Source organism: Heptranchias perlo, chromosome 40 (genome assembly GCF_035084215.1).
Source record: "Heptranchias perlo isolate sHepPer1 chromosome 40, sHepPer1.hap1, whole genome shotgun sequence".
NCBI classification, from domain to species: Eukaryota; Metazoa; Chordata; class Chondrichthyes; order Hexanchiformes; family Hexanchidae; genus Heptranchias; species Heptranchias perlo.
The window spans coordinates 2900690-2919940 of NC_090364.1; the positions used below are offsets into that span (position 1 = coordinate 2900690).

The 19251-nt window shown below is 47.5% G+C and overlaps 1 protein-coding gene across 1 annotated transcript in view; it reads right to left on the reverse strand.

The window, feature by feature from the left end:
• cacna1ia (calcium voltage-gated channel subunit alpha1 Ia) overlaps positions 1 to 19251 on the reverse strand; it is a 141125-nt gene that overhangs the window by 11426 nt on the left and 110448 nt on the right. Inside the window, exons 23-30 of the mRNA XM_067974165.1 lie at positions 18399 to 18591; positions 16415 to 16566; positions 13358 to 13467; positions 9120 to 9253; positions 6594 to 6664; positions 4411 to 4489; positions 2675 to 2796; positions 222 to 554 (exon numbers count right to left, since the gene is read on the reverse strand). Of these exons, the coding sequence (XP_067830266.1) occupies positions 222 to 554; positions 2675 to 2796; positions 4411 to 4489; positions 6594 to 6664; positions 9120 to 9253; positions 13358 to 13467; positions 16415 to 16566; positions 18399 to 18591 (1194 nt within the window). The remainder of the gene's footprint in view (positions 1 to 221; positions 555 to 2674; positions 2797 to 4410; positions 4490 to 6593; positions 6665 to 9119; positions 9254 to 13357; positions 13468 to 16414; positions 16567 to 18398; positions 18592 to 19251) is intronic.

The window sequence follows — 19251 nt, forward strand, 5'->3', positions numbered from 1 at the left end:
GAGAAAGTGAGGCACTAGGCTAAAAGATGAGGGAATTGGAGGCAGAAATTCTAATCTTCCAGCTCAAGCAGGGGCAACGTCAGCTGAAACAGGCCAGAGCACCCAATTCTACTAGTCTATGGAGTAGGAGGCACAGTTGGAGTGTGGGAGGGGAGGAGGGAAAAAAAAACTGCAACGTAAGTGCATCTTAAAAATGAACGAAAAGTTTAAAGTTCGGCTACCTGTGCAGGCGAGATGTGTTTCCCTGGAATTTGCTTCTCGCCTTTCTGCCTGTTGCCCTTGTGTCCATTGTCCGGACCGGTCCCAGGGGTTGACGGGCTGGCTGGCTGGCCATGGAGACCCCGGGCAAGCTCCAGCTCTATCTCAGCGTCCAGCTCCGCGTCCTCCTGCGCCTCCTTGTTGCTGTCATCGAGATGCTTCATGAGGACCGCGACCACTACGTTGATCAGCACGAACTGAGCCGTCAGCACGAAGCTCACAAAGTAGAGCGGGGAGATGAGCTGAAGGTTGCTGAGGCAACTCCGGTCATCGTTCGAACAATCACGGAGGGTATCCTAGGGGCAAATAAAACAGTTAAAAGAAAAGAACTTGCATTTATACAGACCACCTCAGGACATCCCAAAGCGCTTTACAGCCAATGACATACTTTTGAAGTGTGGTCACTGTTGTAATGTAGGAAACGCGGCAGTCATTTTGCGCACAGCAAGATCCCACAAACAGTATTGAGGTAAATGACTAGATCATCTGTTTTTTTAGTTGTTGGTTGAGGGATAAATATTGGCCCAGGATATTGGGGAGAACTCCCCTGCTCTTCTTTGAAATAGTGGCCGTGGGATCTTTTACATCCACCTGAGAAGGCAGATGGGGCCTCGGTTTAACATCACATCCGAAAAACGGCACCTCCGACAGCGCAGCACTCCCTCAGTAAGATATGCAAATTCATTTTCCTGACCACAGTGTGCAATACACCGAGTCACATAAGGAGATATTAGGACAGGTGATCAAAAGCTGGTCAAAGAGGTAGGTTTTAAGGAGCGTCTTAAAGGAGGAGAGAGAGGCAGAGAGGCGGAGAGGTTTAGGGAGGGAATTCCAGAGCTTAGGGCCTAAGCAGCTGAAGGCACGGCCGCCAATGGTGGGGCGATGGGAATCGGGGACACGTAAGAGGCCAGAATTGGAGGAGCGCAGAGATCTCGGAGGGTTGTAGGGCTGGAGGAGGTTTCAGAGATAGGGAGGGGGCGAGGCCATGGAGGGATTTGAAAACAAGGATGAGATCACACGTTGGGAATTCACTCATGAAGGTTGTTGCTCCCCGCAGACTTTCCCTCTAAGTTAGACGTGATTCTCTCTTTGCCCCATTTCACGATACGTGTTCCCAATGGTGCTCTGTGCCCAGCCCACCAATTTGCAAAATCCATCCTTATATTTGGCCAGGGATACACCGTCAATAATCTATACTCTCTGGCGGAGGGAGGAACTGGCAGTCACAGGGTATGGAGTTTCCCCAAGACCTCAGGCCTTTAGTGATTGTATGCCTCTGTCGGTCACCCGCCAGTCCACTGTTTTGAAGAGGGAATTAATTAGCTGTCAATTTGCTAACGCACTGGATCAACATTTACTGTTTAATTTGTCTGTTCTCTCCTTTTAACCCCTCCCCATCCCCCCAGGAAACATCGAGTTCCATTTCTGGCCTAGAGTAGATTCCTGAGCTGCTCGCGAGCCTGGGCTGTTAGTTTGAGACCTGCCCCATCGTAAAGCTCATCGAGAGGGACTGGAGTTCTCGTCTTTCAGTATGATGGTGCAGCTGTGGAATACGTATCGTGAAACGGGGCACAGAGAGAATCACGTTTAATGCCCGAACAAGGCCTGGACCAGCAAAAGGCAGCCTTGTACTAATAGTAATGGGCTAAATCCCACTACAGAGAGTGTCACAGGTGACAATGTACCCTGGTATTTCTTTTAACAAAATAACCCGTTTGGGTTGACGTCTGTGTTAAAACAGCACACAAGCAGGAACTTGGTAAATGCACGTTAACGTGTTCACACGAGAACACCACCGATGGTAATTCCCATCTAAAGAACATTAAATGGCTGGGGGGGCCCACACACACGCACAATCACACACGCACACGTATATGCACACGCACAGGCACACACGCACACACATGCATGGGCACACACACACACACGCACACTTACAGGCACACACACACATACACATACTCACATGCGTATACACACTCACGTTCACATACACTCACATACTCACACATACATGTACACACACACATGCACTTACAGGCACACACACACGTACACACACTCACGTACGTATACACACTCACACACACACTCACGTACACACACACACTCACATACACACTCACGTATACACACACACTCACGTACACACACTCACGTACACACACACTGACGTACACACACACACTCATGTACACACACACACACTCACGTACACACATGTACACACACACAAAGGACAGTCCCATTCAGTGCAAAGGCTGCCAGCTGTTCCCGGGAGGCTGCCATGGCAGTGCTCTGTTCGGCCCTCTGCAGGATTCCAGTACTTAAATTGCCACCAGGAGGCTCTGCTGCACTTTTTCAATCAGCCCAAGAGCAACATCCACGAGTGGGAAATAAATTCCAAGCTTCCTACCTTCATTATCCCGTTCCAGTTGTCCCCAGTTGACACCTGGAACAGTGTCAGGAAGGCCATGCCGAAGTTTTCAAAGGTAGCGTGTCGGCTCATTCCCTCGCAGGGGTGGTCAGCATCGCAGACTTCAAACAAACAAAACAAAAACAAGGAAAGAAAAACTGGGTTAGACACGAAGAAACCGCCTGTCCCACAGAGACGGGAGTCCGGATAAAACCCGCCCCGATTCCACAATCCGGCACTCGCGGTGAGAAGCAGCACCGCAGGGTAACCTGGGCCGTGTGACTTCCCGAGATGCGTTCCCCGTGAACGCAGCTCCCAACTGGGAGCGTTGGATGGTGGGACGGCCCTTTATTGTTCACTAATTCCGATCCAAGGTGAATTTCTACCCCATTCGAAAGGGAATTGGATAAATGCTTAATGTGGAAAAATTTGCAGGGCTATGGGGAAAGAGCAGGGGGAGCGGGACTAATCGGATAGCTCTTTCGAAGAGCCGGCAGGGGCACAATGGGCCGAATGGCCTCCTTCTGTGCTGTATCATTCTATGATTCCATGATTCTTCCTATTTTGTAAATGCCCGATCACCAGGTAGGGAGGGGAGATGAATCCCGTGTAGGAACAGGACAAAAAGTAAAGTGGGTAAAATAACTCAGTTTCCTTTGAAATACATCCTCCCAGTAAAGAACTTGCATTTATATAGCGCCTTTCACAACCTCAGGACGTCCCAAAGCACTTTACAGCCAGTGAAGTACTTTTGACTATAATGTAGGAAATGCAGCAGTTAATTTACGCACAGCAAGATCCCACAAACAGCAATAAGATAAATGACCAGATTGTATTTTTTTTAAGAGATGCTGATTGAGGGATAAATATTGGCCCAGGACACCAGGGAGAACTTCCCTGCTCGTCTTCGGAATAGTACCATGGGATCTTTTACGTCTACCTGAGAGGGCACAGCGGGCCTCGGTTTGACGTCTCATCCAAAAGACGGCACCTCTGACAGTGCAGCACTCCCTCAGTACTGCACTGGGAGTGTCGGCCTGGATTATGTGCTCATGTCTCTGGAGTGGGTCTTGAACCCATGACCTTCTGACGAGCCAGGCATTAGGTGAGAGGCATTTTTAACAAAAGCCCAGCAGCAGGTCGGCCGTTACCACCTTCTTGGCTCAAGAGCGGCCTAATAGGAGGATAAGTTAAAAAAAAACAGCCCGATTGATGTAAATAATGCATATTCTTTCAGAGGTTAAGGTGTGCGAGAGACAATAGTGTCTGGACTTTTCACCATTATTATAACTTGTTGGGAGAGGACTAGTGAGTAATGTGGAGATCAGTGCTCCAACTGATTGTGACAGGGTTGGCACTGAAGGTTGTGATAAGTTTGCTGCTGTCACATGTGATCTCTTCATTTCAGGATCATTCCCGCTTAGAATATTTTTTATACATTCTCCCTAGTTGCCCCAAAGGCATTAAGAGTCAACTGTGTAGCACGGGACTGGAGTCACATGGAGGCCAGACTGGGTAGTTGGTGGCAGCTTCCGTTCCCCGAGGAACATGAGTGAACCAGTTGGGGTTTATGCGACAATTCATGGTCACTTTATTTGGCACCAGCCCCCAAAGTGAACTCAGTTTCCCAACTTGTCAATGGTGGGATTGTGAAGTCACAGCCTCTGGATTTGGTTCATTACCTTAACCGCTAGCCCACGGTATCCATCGATCCAAAGCTCCAAACGGTAACCTACCTAATTTACCAAACAGCTCTACTCCCAGTGCCGCGTAAATGAAGAAAAGGAGCATGAAGAGGAGGCCAAGGTTTCCCACCTGGAAGAGCAAAGTGAAGAAGATTAATTAGCTGAAAGTCATCAGTGGTCGGATTTTATTGTTGATCTTTCGCCAAACACACCCGGTTAGAAATATATAATATATAACTGACATCAGTGGGCAATGGACTTCAACAACAGACAGGAATAGGCGTTAGGATAGACAGTCTGTTCTCTCTGTGCCTGGGCTCTGGGGAGGGGAGGGGGGGACAATAAGTCAGCAGGAAGAAACAGACTTAATTTCCTCAGTCTGGCTTTCAGAATGGAGGCACTGGCTGAGCAAGAGGAACATAAATCTCCCTTTAATAAAACTCCCCTTTAGTACAGTTAAAACCCATCTATATCTAGCTATGTTTCTATCTCTATGTATATGTCTATCTGTATATCTCCACGAGCTTTACTCTGTATCTAGCCCTGTACCTGCCCTGGGAGTGTTTGATGGGACAGTGTAGAGGGAGCTTTACTCTGTATCTAACCCGTGCTGTACCTGCCCTGGGAGTGTTTGATGGGACAGTGTAGAGGGAGCTTTACTCTGTATCTAACTCGTGCTGTACCTGCCCTGGGAGTGTTTGATGGGACAGTGTAGAGGGAGCTTTACTCTGTATCTAACCCGTGCTGTACCTGCCCTGGGAGTGTTTGATGGGACAGTGTAGAGGGAGCTTTACTCTGTATCTAACCCGTGCTGTACCTGCCCTGGGAGTGTTTGATGGGACAGTGTAGAGGGAGCTTTACTCTGTCTCTAACCCGTGCTGTACCTGCCCTGGAAGTGTTTGATGGGACAGTGTAGAGGGAGCTTTACTCTGTATCTAACCCGTGCTTAACCTGCCCTGGGAGTGTTTGATGGGACAGTGTAGAGGGAGCTTTACTCTGTCTCTAACCCGTGCTGTACCTGCCCTGGGAGTGTTTGATGGGACAGTGTAGAGGGAGCTTTACTCTGTATCTAACCCGTGCTGTACCTGCCCTGGGAGTGTTTGATGGGACAGTGTAGAGGGAGCTTTACTCTGTCTCTAACCCGTGCTGTACCTGCCCTGGGAGTGTTTGATGGGACAGTGTAGAGGGAGCTTTACTTTGTATCTAACTCATGCTGTACTTGCCCTGGGAGTGTTTGATGGGACAGTGTAGAGGGAGCTTTACACTGTATCTAACCCATGCTGTACCTGCCCTGGGAGTGTTTGATGGGACAGTGTAGAGGGAGCTTTACTTTGTATCTAACTCATGCTGTACCTGCCCTGGTTCCATGGGAACCGATTCCCTCTGGTGCCATAAATAGTCATTACCCATGTCTGAGCCACGATAATGAGCGTTGGGAAGATTTGTTGACCATAGGGGCAAAACAGCCAAATCCTGACCTCTGACCTCCACACACGAGCTCCTCCACAGGTGTTGCTGATAGCAATCAGGAAGAGGGACATGGTTTCCAGAAACAACAATGACGGTTTTCGGCAGCTAAGGTACTGACTCATCTATTTTTTTCAATTCACACATCGCTCCGAAGGTTACCAAATCTGGTTGGACATGTTCCTGGAGGTTTCATCACATGACCTCCTACCCCCCCCCCCCCCCCCCATCCGCCCACCATTGGTCGTTCAATGTCCATCCTTGAGGCTCATTGCTTTCCCACGGCCAATCGGAAAGCGTTACCCAATTAGATGATTCTTGACCGTCAGTCAAACAGCAATCTTTCCCATTTCCAAATATTTTTATGACCAATAAACAATAGTGTTCAAAGAAAATGAAGAACACAAGTTTATTTTTGAATGCCCCTGTGATTTTTTCTCCCAGGTGTTGCTTGCAGCAGTGTCCAGGAGATTAATCTTTAATTCCCGGATACTCCTGGAGGGTTGGTGATCCTGCTTCCTGTAACTTTGGGTACCCTGGCTGATTTTACCCACTAGCATCACAGCTTATCCCAACGGATGCTCCCGGCTGAGATCGGCTAATCTGGCATCGAACCGGGGACCTTCTCAGTCTCTAAGGCTCAGCTAGTCATCGGGAACTCACATAATCTGTCATGTTTGAGGCACGTTCCGACTGGGCCAACCTTTAGAGCTTTTCATGATATTTATTTTTAAGTTGCGATTTAGGCCTGAGCCCTGGGGGTTTACCTGAGGCAGAGCCTGTACCACGGTGTCCAGGAGGGCCCTCATTCCTGTGGCCATCTTCAGCAACTTCAGCACTGAGAAAATCAAAATGAAAGATTATGTCGATTGGGTGAGATGAAGGAAAGAAGAAAGACTCAGGTGGAGCATAAACACCGGCTTGGACTTATTGGGCCGAATGGCCAGTTTCTGAGCTGTAAAATTCTAGGTAATTACAGCTGCTGAGTGTTAAACCTGAAGGAAGCTGGTTAGCATCTCTCGCACTCCAGCACAAGATGGATAAAAGCTTTCTGCTGCTCGTTGAATTTTCGGCCATCTCTAGTCGCCAATCTGTCTCTTTTCCGCAACCCATATTATCACACCCTGTTTGTCAAACTCTACTAAAGAGGGATATAAGTGGCATTGGTGGGCTTGCGAGCAGTGGCATGTGATATCCTTTAGGGGCGGACACCAGGCCCCATCTTATCCCACGATATGTAAAATGACCTGCATCTGGGAAGAGGCAGAAGTATGTCCAGATGACACTAAGCTAAGGGGTATGGTGAATTGTGAAGAACAAAATTGCAATAGGACAGAGGCAGGTTAAGCGAGTGAGCAAGGATGATAGAAGATGGAGATTATGGTCACTAAAGGGTCAACCTTTACCAGGAAATTGCGCATTGGGAAACTGTGACCTTCCCAGCATGTTACTTTCCATCCATAAAAATTAGTGGTCAGGAAAAGGCAGGCTGGGAGCTGTGCAATTTCCTGATGGGCGCGGTTTGATGTGTGTTGGGAGCACAGAAGTGGAATATTTGCCATTTAAAAAGCTAGCTGACCGATGCAAAAAGAGATCAAAAAGGCTAATGGTATTCTGCTCTTCATCACAAGAGAGTATAACGGCAAAGGAAGTGTTACTGTAGCTATACAGAGCACTGGGCACACCTCATCTGGAATAGTGCGTTCAGCTTTGGCCATCTGATCTTAGGAAGGGTGTACTGAGTTTGGGGACATGCCGGTGATGACGCTCCAGTACGGTACCTGGGATCAATGGAGTTTCAATGAGGAATTTGGAAAACGAGTTACAAATCCCTGGGGGCGAGAGAGGGACCATTTGGACCGCTCTTCCCAAGAGCCGGCACAGGCATGATGGGTTGAATGGCCTCCTTCTGTGCTGTATCATTCTATGACTCTGATTCTATTAAGGGGTGATCTGATTGAGGCATTTAAAAGAGTGAAGGGAATTGACAGGGTGGTTAGGGAACAAAGTCCTAGAATTTGTGCATCGGCTGTTAAAAACTGGAGAAGGTGCAGAAAAGATTTACTAGGATGACACCAGAACTGAGAGGTTATAACTATCAGGAAAGGCTGAACAGGCTGGGGCTCTTTTCTCTAAAAAAGAGAAGACTGAGGGGTGACCTGATAGAGGTCTTTAAGATTATGAAAGGGTTCGATAGGATAGACATAAAGAAGATGTTTCCACTTGTGGGGGAGACCAGAACTAGGGGCCATAAATATAAGATAGTCACTAATAAATCCAATAGGGAATTCAGGAGAAACTTCTTTATCCAGAGAGTGATTAGAATGTGGAACTCACAACCACAAGGAGTGGTTGAGGTGAATAGTATAGATACATTTAAGGGGAAGCTCAATAAACACATGAGGGAGAAAGGAATAGAAGGATATGCTGATAGGGTGAGATATAGAGGGGAGGGAGGAGGCTCGTGTGGAGCATAAACACCGGCATGGACCTGTTGGGCCGAATGGCCTGTTTCTGTGCTGTACATTCGATGTAATTCTATTTAAAAATCAAATCCAGGAAAAACTGCTTCCAGTGAAGGGTTGAGACAATGAGGAACTTTACTGCTCAAGAAGGTCATAGGAGCAAAGTCAATTGAATTGTTTAAAAGGAAGATAGAAAGTTGGGAAGTAAGGGCATTGAGGGCTCCAGAGAAAAGGGTGGGGAAAAGGAATTGGGATTGAAAGGATAGAGTTGGCATGGATAACAAAGATGGTGGAGCAGCCTCGACGAGCCAAAGGGTCGACTCCCCGTCCTATTTACTACGGCGTGTGCCTCACTGAAACCTCCTCCCTCGTTCCTCCGAAGCTCCAAACATGGCATCCGACGCACTCTTCCTCTTCCTCCCCACGTAATCACGACACGAGGCCATCTCCTCGAAATCATATCTTTCCCAGGACCTCAAAACTGTGGAACTCTTCACTTCACTTAATCTTCCCTCTTCTCCTACACACTACAACAACTCAAAGCCTGGCGTCACCCAACCCTTTTCGTATTCACCTCATCTTCTCTCTTGCCCTTTTGAACCTCGATGGTGTCTGGTGGAATGGGCCTGGGGCCTTGACTGACGTTTCCTCAAGAATTATTTTTTTTTCATAAACGGTTGTTCCCACACAACGAAGATTAGCACCATTTCCGTACATTGCAGCAACTCAATGGGCGGTCACAGCGAGGATATTGCCCCATGCTTCATGTCTCCTCTCATACACCAGTACTGCGTGGCGGCAATTCTATTAGACTAGACTAAGGCTTACCTCTGGTGATGCGGAGGACCCTCATGATGCGGATGATGGTGGGATTAATGGGAAGGGCTGCACTTATCTCGATTTCCTCCAGTGTAATCCCCATCACGGACAGTAGCACGATGGCCAGATCAAGCTGGTTCCACCTGTTTGGGCAAAGTAGAGAATCCCATCAGGGGATGTCCATAATTAGTGTAATTTACAGAGAGTACCTTGGGTGAAAAGGCAGGTTACACAAGAACAAGGAAAGGGATTAGGCCCAAAGACTTTCATAGAATCATAAAATGATACAGCACAGAATGAGGCCATTCGGCCCAATGTGCCTGTGCCGGCTCCCTGGTAGAGCAATCCAAATTAGTCCCTCTCCCCTGCTCTTTCCCCATAGCCCTATAAATTTTTTCCCTTCAAATATTTATCCAAGTCCCTTTTTTCACCAAAAGAAAGAAAAAGAAAGACTTGTACTTATATAGCAACTTTCACGACCATGACTAAAGCTCCCTCTACACTGTCCCATCAAATGTTCCCAGGGCAGGTACAGCACGGGTTAGATACAGAGTAAAGCTCCCTCTACAATGTCCCATCAAATGTTCCCAGGGCAGGTACAGCACGGGTTAGATACAGAGTAAAGCTCCCTCTACACTCTCCCATCAAACACTCTCCAGTGAGTGCGAGCCTCCTGACCTCTGTTCAAGGCACATTTGTACTCAATACTCGTGTACATGGAATGGGAGGCTGAGATTTAAGTCTGTTTTAGCACCGATAATAACACAGATGCAGAAACAATCAAATTTTATACATCTCGAACAGCAATTTAAAGTTTATGCTCTCCTAGCTTTTAGTTCCTATAACCTCGGGATATAATCATTGTTTTTCTGCTTATTATTATTATTATTCTTGATCTGTGAGTTATTTTTGTACTAACAACAAAATTGTTTTGCTAAATTGATGAGAAGACACGGCTTTGAGCTAGAGCCAAGTTCTGCCTCATCTCTACCTCTCTCTGAGATTCAGCCAAGAATCAATCAAATCCAAGGCAGCTTCCAGCCAAAAGCTAAAATACTTTGGGTTTCAGATCGTGTTGCTACATGCTGCTGCCTGGAACTGTTACACCTGCCCTGGGAGTGTTTGATGGGACAGTGTAGAGGGAGCTTTACTCTGTATCTAACCCGTGCTGTACCTGCCCTGGGAGTGTTTGATGGGACAGTGTAGAGGGAGCTTTACTCTGTATCTAACCCGTGCTGTACCTGCCCTGGGAGTGTTTGATGGGACAGTGTAGAGGGAGCTTTACTCTGTATCTAACCCGTGCTGTACCTGCCCTGGGAGTGTTTGATGGGACAGTGTAGAGGGAGCTTTACTCTGTATCTAACCCTGTACCTGCCCTGGGAGTGTTTGATGGGACAGTGTAGAGGGAGCTTTACTCTGTATCTAACCCGTGCTGTACCTGCCCTGGGAGTGTTTGATGGGACAGTGTAGAGGGAGCTTTACTCTGTATCTAACCCATGCTGTACCTGCCCTGGGAGTGTTTGATGGGACAGTGTAGAGGGAGCTTTACTCTGTATCTAACCCATGCTGTACCTGCCCTGGGAGTGTTTGATGGGACAGTGTAGAGGGAGCTTTACTCTGTATCTAACCCATGCTGTACCTGCCCTGGGAGTGTTTGATGGGACAGTGTAGAGGGAGCTTTACTCTGTATCTAACCCGTGCTGTACCTGCCCTGGGAGTGTTTGATGGGACAGTGTAGAGGGAGCTTTACTCTGTATCTAACCCGTGCTGTACCTGCCCTGGGAGTGTTTGATGGGACAGTGTAGAGGGAGCTTTACTCTGTATCTAACCCTGTACCTGCCCTGGGAGTGTTTGATGGGACAGTGTAGAGGGAGCTTTACTCTGTATCTAACCCTGTACCTGCCCTGGGAGTGTTTGATGGGACAGTGTAGAGGGAGCTTTACTCTGTATCTAACCCTGTACCTGCCCTGGGAGTGTTTGATGGGACAGTGTAGAGGGAGCTTTACTCTGTATCTAACCCGTGCTGTACCTGAGTTTTCTCAATAATCGCAGAGCATGCGGCCCTCTCTCTCCCAAAGATCCTGACTCCCGCTGGACCCCATCCTCCCGCCAGATTTACACCCCTGCCCCATTTACATGCCCTTGATGTCAATGGAAAGAAAAATCGGGTCAGGTGCAAATCAGGGGGGGTCAATCGGGGGGTGTAAATCGGGGGGTGTAAATCGGGGGGGTCAATCGGGGGGTGTAAATCGGGGGGTGTAAATCGGGGGGTGTAAATTGGGGGGGTAAATGGGGGGGGGTGTTAATTGGGCGGGGATTGGGCAGGAAAGTGGAGTTCAGGTTGAAGATCAGCCATGATCTGATTGAATGGCGGAGCAGGCTCGAGGGGCCGAATGGCCTACTCCTGCTCCTATTTCTTATGATCTGGTGATGTCAGTCTCCCACCGGGCGGTTTAGGTTAAAATTGCCCCTTAAGTGTGTTTTTCAAGAACAGATTTTCCAGCTTCATAATGCCCAATGCACAGGGACAAATGTTGCCCAAAAGTTGGGGACGGGGGAGAGAGTTGACACAAACTCTGACTGGGTGACTCCCTGCACTGGATTTGTAACAAACACTTTCAAACGTCCGGATCAAACTCCTCGGCTTGTTAACGACGGTTTAAAACGAACAGAGTCGCGCCCTCATTAATAAAATGAATCTTACCCAGGTGTGCTGAGGTCTTTTGTTACTCGATTCGCAATTTCAGCTTCAAAGCGAGAAATAAATTTATTCACAGGCCCAAAGATTCACGGAGATTAATAATCAGCCAAGTTTCAAATACCGATTTGTTACAGCTGAGCGAGGTCCCTGAGAGAGAGGACTCCCCGCTGCTCCCCTCCGAGACACTCCCCCATCATTTCACTCCCAGCGGCAATTAATTTTTCTTCAAAAACCATTTAATTTGCTCAATTAAACCCTGTGCTGGCGTGGATGTTCCTTCCCGACAGTCACCGTTAATCGCCTGGGTCAGACAGCGGTCAGTTCTTGTACGCCCGCCTGCTCAGGATGACACACTGGCAGATTTCCCGGTTTTTGATGTTGGCATTTTCAGGCTCTGGCCACATTTGCCTGTGCCAGGGAGCCAAACAAGCCTCCCCGGTGCAGCTCACCGGATTGCGGCCTCAAGGTCGGGCCGGCCGCCAGCGAGGTTATGTTGCGGTGTGGGGGCTTCGATTGCGGAGGGTGGGGGGGTCTCAAGGCAGCAGCGACCCTGATTATTCTTGAGGCGCACTCCGAGGCCTGCGATAATAATTCGGCACTTTCCTTTGCCCTGGGCCTCCTTGGTTCCATCAGAGGGAGCACGGCACAGGGTCCGACTGAAAACGGCAACCGGGGTTCTATTAACATCACAGGACCTTGATTTCCATATTAAAAGGGGTCTCCCGCCCAAAACAGGTGGGACACTCGGCGGTAGGACCCCCTTTCAAAAAGGAGAAGGCCCCATCGCCGATGGTAACCGGGCGCGAAGGCCACTGACCCCCATTCTGAGGCCGTTACCCCCCCACCCCGTTAACGCCAGGCGAATGGGGGGGGGGGGGGGGAAATTGACCCTACAGAGGGGTCATTTTAACCTCATCCTCCCAGCGGGAATGGGACTGGTTCGAGTTGGACGGCCGTTTTTTGGACCCTGCCCGATTCCGTCGGAGGTTAAAGTGACCCCCCCCCCCCCCCAGAACTTCGCGTTCCCCCCCTCCCCCCACCCCGTATTTGTGGCGCGGAAGCTCCGCACTGGAACCACTCGATCGTCGCCCCGTGCTTCATGCCCTCGTGCTTATAATTTTACGACAACAGTGGGGAATTCTGCACTCCCTCCCTCACTGCTGGACAACAAAAACTGCAGGAAAATCTCACTCTGACGGCTGCTAGCCGACAGGAAACTCCGTGAGACGATCGCATTAACTAGAAGGGGGGATGGGCTTACTGAGCAACACGGACCAGGAGGGTCCCGGGATTGGCCCCCAATCCAGGATATCCGGATCAAAGCTAGGAACAGGATAGAGGGCGCTACGTTTGGGATAGGGAAGGAAACAATTCTACCAGGGCTCCTGCTCCCAATTGGTATCCAGTTGATGTCCTGCTGGAACGTATGTGCGTGTGCTCGGGGTCAGGGGCCGGTCGTGATGCCGACCATGGTCGAATAGCTCGCTGCCACTCAGTTGGTTGAGGTACCGGCACAAATTTTTTAAAAATGAAAGCGCTTCCTTGCCTGTCTTTGAAAAACCTCCGTAATCCAAACGCTACGAGCTTAAGGACCGCTTCCAGAACAAACACGGCAGTGAACATGTAGTTACAATACTTCAAAGCATCCTCCAGAGACTGCGGGAGAGAAACAAAACACCGACATCAGCAAATAAAGCAGCAGAACGAAGGGAGCCTCACTCACCAATCAGCCAGGACGGTCCCGTCTGTGAACGGTTACTCTGGAAACTTCCAAATTGAAAACTGGACATTCAATTTTTAAACACAGAAATCCATTTTCCCCCATTTACTTCATATCTTGTAACATAGGAACACCAGTAAAGAACTAGCATTTATAGCAACTTCCACGTCCTCAGGATGTCCCAAGGCACTTCACAGAATTTTGAAGTGTAGTCAGTGCTGTTATGTAGGAAATGTGGCAGCCAATTTGCACACAGCAAGATCCCACAGTGTGTTATTATATGATATATACAGGAACGTTATACCCAGTAACACACAGTGTGTTATTATATAATATATATACGGGAGTGTTATACCCAGTAACACACAGTGTGTTATTATATAATATATATACGGGAGTGTTATACCCAGTAACACACAGTGTGTTATTATATAATATATATACGGGAGTGTTATACCCAGTAACACACAGTGTGTTATTATATAATATATATACGGGAGTGTTATACCCAGTAACACACGGTGTGTTATTATATAATATATATACAGGAACGTTATACCCAGTAACACACGGTGTGTTATTATATAATATATATACACAGGAGTGTTATACACGGTGTGTTATTATATAATATATATACAGGAGTGTTATACCCAGTAACACACAGTGTGTTATTATATAATATATATACAGGAGTGTTATTCCCAGTAACACACGGTGTGTGATTATATAATATATACAAGAGTGTATATATCACTTTATACACAGCACCATTGCAGACAAAAATTAGTTAAATTTGAAAAAGATGATTAAAAAGTTCCTAGTCCCTGCAGTAAAATATTCACCATTAAATATCATAATACGGTTGATTGATTGTGTGATTATTTGCCCGAGTACAACATCACAGTTCACCAGAACAAATATGAAATTAACCTGCAAACACAGCGAAAGCTTTTCGCACTCAGCTCAAATCTGAATGACCCTTTAATTAACTACATGAATAGCTCAATGATTTCATTAGTTTGTGGAGGAAACACATTTAACATTTTAAACCTACTTTTCAACAGTTTCACAAACTATTTTTTCCATTGCCCTGTGACAAATTGTTCTCTGTCTCTCTCTCCCTCCATGTCACTCTCTCTCCCTGTCACTCTCTCTCTCTCTCCCCTCCGTCACTCTCTCTCTCTCTCCCTGTCACTCTCTCTCTCTCCCTCCCTGTCGCGCTCTCTCTTCCTGTCACTCTCTCTTTATCACTCTCTCCCTCCCTATCCCTGTCACTCTCTCTCTCCCTATCACTCTCTCCCTATCACTCTCTCTCTCCCTTCCTGTCACTCTCTCTCTCCCTTCCTGTCACTCTCCTTATCATTCTCTCTCTCTCCCTATCAATTGCTCTCTGTCACTCTCTCTCTCCCTTCCTATCACTCTCTCTCTCTCTCCCTTCCTATCACTCTCTCTCTCTCCCTTCCTATCACTCTCTCTCTCCCTCTCTCTCCCTGTCTTTCTTTCTCTTTCATTTCACATTTTCTTTCCACTGTCTCTATAACTTACTTAAAATCAGAACAGAAAAACGCAATTGTCCAATATCTGCTCAGCTTCTGTTAACATCTTGTTCTGTTTGAAAAGAGGAAATCTCCATGTCTCGGCCCCATTCAAAGGTTCCCTTTAAAGTCAGGAGCCAGGTGATTTTACGTTGACTGAAAACAATACAAAACTGTTTTCTCTAATCAGTGACACACACAAAACAATCCTTCGAAACCATGTGTTTCAAAGCTGTGTGCTCCCACAATAAGGCATATCGAGACCACTCCCTCAGGGTAAAGCAAGATTATAGAACAAGGGGTCATCGGATTAAACTGACCAAACACTAATCTAGAACAGGTGTCACAAAGAACTACAAGCAAAAATAGATCACCATTTGGAACATTTCCTTATGGGACTGTGGAGGTGAAAAGCTTACTTTCCTTCATTATCCAGTTATATAACCTGATGGAGGGGAGTGTACCCTTTTAAAATTCTGGGTGGAGGAGTTACGATGGGCTAAATGCACTCCCTCATCTGCCTTGTATCAAGGTGTTAGCTGAGGCTCAGAGGTAGCACTTTTACCTCTGAGTCAGAAGATTGTGGGTTTGAGTCTCACACAATCCAGGCCGACACTCCCAGTGCAGTACTGAGGGAGTGCTGCACTGTCGGAGGTGCTGCCTTTTGGATGAGTCGTTAAACTGAGGCCCCGTCTGCCCTCTCAGGTGGATGTAAGAGATCCAACGGCCACTATTGGAAGAAGAGCAGGGGAGTTCTCCCCGGTGTCCTGGGGCCAATATTTATCCCTCAACCAACATCACAGGAAAACAGAATACCTGATCATTATCTCATTGCTGTTTGTGGGATCTTGCTGTGCGCAAATTGACTGCTGTCTTTCCTACATTACAACAGTGACTACACTTCAAAAGTATTTCATTGGCTGTAAAGCGCTTTGGGACGTCCTGAGGTCATGAAAGACGCTATATAAATGCAAGCTTTAAAAAATTTATCTTGCGATTTCGTTAGGGAGTCTAATCAATGTAGAAAAACAGACATTCTCCCATTCTACCAAAGCTCAAGCTAATCTGTGATGCCCTCCATAGTCAAATAACCTACTCATTTTCACCATTAAATCGCACCATGAAGGAGAATGACCAATTGGGTGAGAAAGCTGAGGGTAACTGATGGATGTGTGGCTCTGTTTCCCAGAAAGGTGTCTGGAGAGCAGGAAGGGGTGAGAAAAGAGAAAAAAAAATTGAATGCCGACAGGAAATAAACCCTCAGGATTGAGCTTCGGTGAAAACAAAATAGCGATGAACGCAGGGCCGTAAGAAAAGGCTAAAGTTAACCGTAAAGCAGCCTTACCGTGGGTTGACTGTAATGTTCCAGTGACATGGTCACCACATTGATGCAGATGATGAAGGTGATGAAGAGGTCCAGGTAGTGGCTGGTGCACATGGTGTGGATGAAGAGGCGGACAGGAGAGTAGGCCACATAATAAGGCAAGCGCTGGGCTTCTTGCATGGTGGAAGTTAACGGGGGAGGGGGAGGACGAGAAGAAAACAAAAGTTGGTTAGATCTCCAACTCCTCAGCTCTCCTTCCCACCACAAGTCACATCCCTCTCTCCCCTCTTCATCTCCTCGCCTAACAACACGGACTTCTTTGGTTGGCAGAACCTACCTCATGGGCTTAACCTCTTAAGTCAGCACCAATGTGACATTGGGAGATCATCCGGCCCTCCTAGAAGGGGGTTGCCAACCCTCCAGGATTGCCCTGGATTCTCCAGGAATTAAAGGCTAATCTCCAGGCCACTGCTGCCAGCAACATCCCGGGAGAAGCATCATAGGGGCATTAAACAAAATGGTGTTTTTAAAAAAAATATTCTTTGAATACTTTTGTTTATTAGTAATAAAATTATCGGAGATGGGGAGAGAAAAGGCTGGGTTTTTTTTTATTTGTTCACGGGATGTGGGTGTCGCTGGCAAGGCTGGCATTTATTGCCCATCCCTAATTGCCCTTGAGAAGGTGGTGCTGAGCCGCCTTCTTGAACAACTGAGTGGCTTGCTAGGCCATTTCAGAGAGTGATTAAAAATCAACCACATTGCTGTAGGTCCAGAGTCACATATAGGCCAGCAGGTTTCCTTCCCTAAAGGACATTAGTGAACCAGATGGGTTTTTATGACAATCCAGTAGTTTCATGGCCACCATTACTGACACTAGTTTTTTTATTCCAAAGGAATGGGTTCCCAATTTAATTAATTGAATTTAAATTCCCCAGCTGCGCATGGTGGGATTTGAACTCATGACTCCGGAATATTCGTCCAGGCCTCTGCTGGTCCAGTAACATAACCACTATGCCACCACACCTGACTTTTTCTTGACTGACAGTCAAGAATCATCCAATCAGATAATGAAGAGCATGTTCACTTTCCGATTAGCCGCAGGAAGGCGGGGCATCGTGATGATGGACATGTTGGGTGACCAATGCCGGAAGTGTGGGGGCGGGGTGGTTGGAGGTAGGAAGTCAGGTGACGCAACCTCCAGGAATACGTCCAGCCAGAGTTGGCAACCCGACCTCCCAGATACAGCAGAGTCAGATGCTGAATAAAAATTCCCTCCCCCACTTTCCCAGCAATGCTCTTCAGCCTCAAAACAGTGTCCCCTGATTGCACCAATGTGGCATTTTTCCCCATTCCCCACACCAGCCAATTAATACTGAACCAGGGGCAGTTTGGCGCTGTAGGAAAAGGATTGAGACTGGCCAGAATCAATTCATACACACGGACCCTTACCGCCAGAAAGCAAAGGATATTTTCATTTCCATCTGTCCTGCTTGGGTTTGAACCCTGATTCCTGGAGGGGAATGGCCTGTGTCTAACTCACTGTGCCACCCAGTACGGAGTTTGAAGTCTAGGGACATCCCCCAAGGACTTTTAAGGTCATCGGCAAAAGAACTGGAGGAGGAGAAGAGGAGAATTTTTTTAACGCAGCGAGTTGTGATGATCTGGAATGCGCTGCCTGAAAGGGTGGTGGAAGCAGATTCAATAGTAACTTTCAAAAGGGGAATTGGATAAATACTTGAAGGGGAAAAATTTGCAGGGTTATGAGTAAAGAGCAGGGGGAGTGGGACTAATTGGATAGCTCTTTCAAAGAGCCGGCACAGGCACGATGGGCCGAACGGCCTCCTTCTGTGCTGTAAGATGATTCTTGGCTCTTTTCATTTTATTATGGCCGTGTACGGCCCCCCATGTCCAATAATTTTATTACTAATAAACAAAAGTGTTCAATTATGGCCGTGTACGGTGGGAGTCCCTCGGTCTACCGACCCTCCCGAAGGACGTTCCTTACTCCTGCGCTTTTTCTCCAGCCTCCGCAGGCGCTTCTCCTCCCTCCGGAGAGCCTCCTCCGCCTCCTGGTGCTGCCGGCACTTGTGGAAATTCTCCACCACCACCCCGACAAACATGTTCAGCACAAAGAAGCTGACGATGAGCAGGAAGGAGATGAAATAGAGCAGCATCCAGGGGTTGTGATTAATGATGGGCTGCAAGAGAAAAAAAAAAAGGTGTCATTGGTCATTGCAGTGAGTCACGGCAGAGACGTACCAATCCCATGGGCTGTTGGCCATGATTCAATTTACGTTGTGTGGTGTTACAGCCGTCAACCATCCAGTTTTGGAAGGGAGTGTTCTTAGGAGTGCTGAATTATGCAGAATTTACAGCAAGGAAGCAGGCCCTTCGGCCCAACTAGTCTATGCTCCACACGAGCCTCCTCTCACCCTACTTCATCTCACCCTATCAGCATATCCTTCTATTCCTTTCTCCCTCATGTGTTTATCGAGTTTCCCCTTAAATGCATCTATGCTATTCACCTCAACTACTCCTTGTGGGAGCAAGTTCCACATTCTCACCACTCTCTGGGTAAAGAAGTTTCTCCGGAATTCCCTATTGGATTTATTAATGACTATCTTATATTTATGGCCCCCTAGTTCTGGTCACTCCCACAAGTGGAAACATCTTCTCTACGTCTACCCTCTCAAACCCCTTTGTAATTTTATCAGGTCACCCCTCAGCCTTCTCTTTTCTCGAGTAAGGAGTCCCAGCCTGTTCGGCCCTTCATGATAGTTAGAACCTCCCAGTTCTGGTGTCGTATTTTTAACCCTACTGACTTGAAGGAAACCAGGCAGGCAGTTAAAATCCCCAGG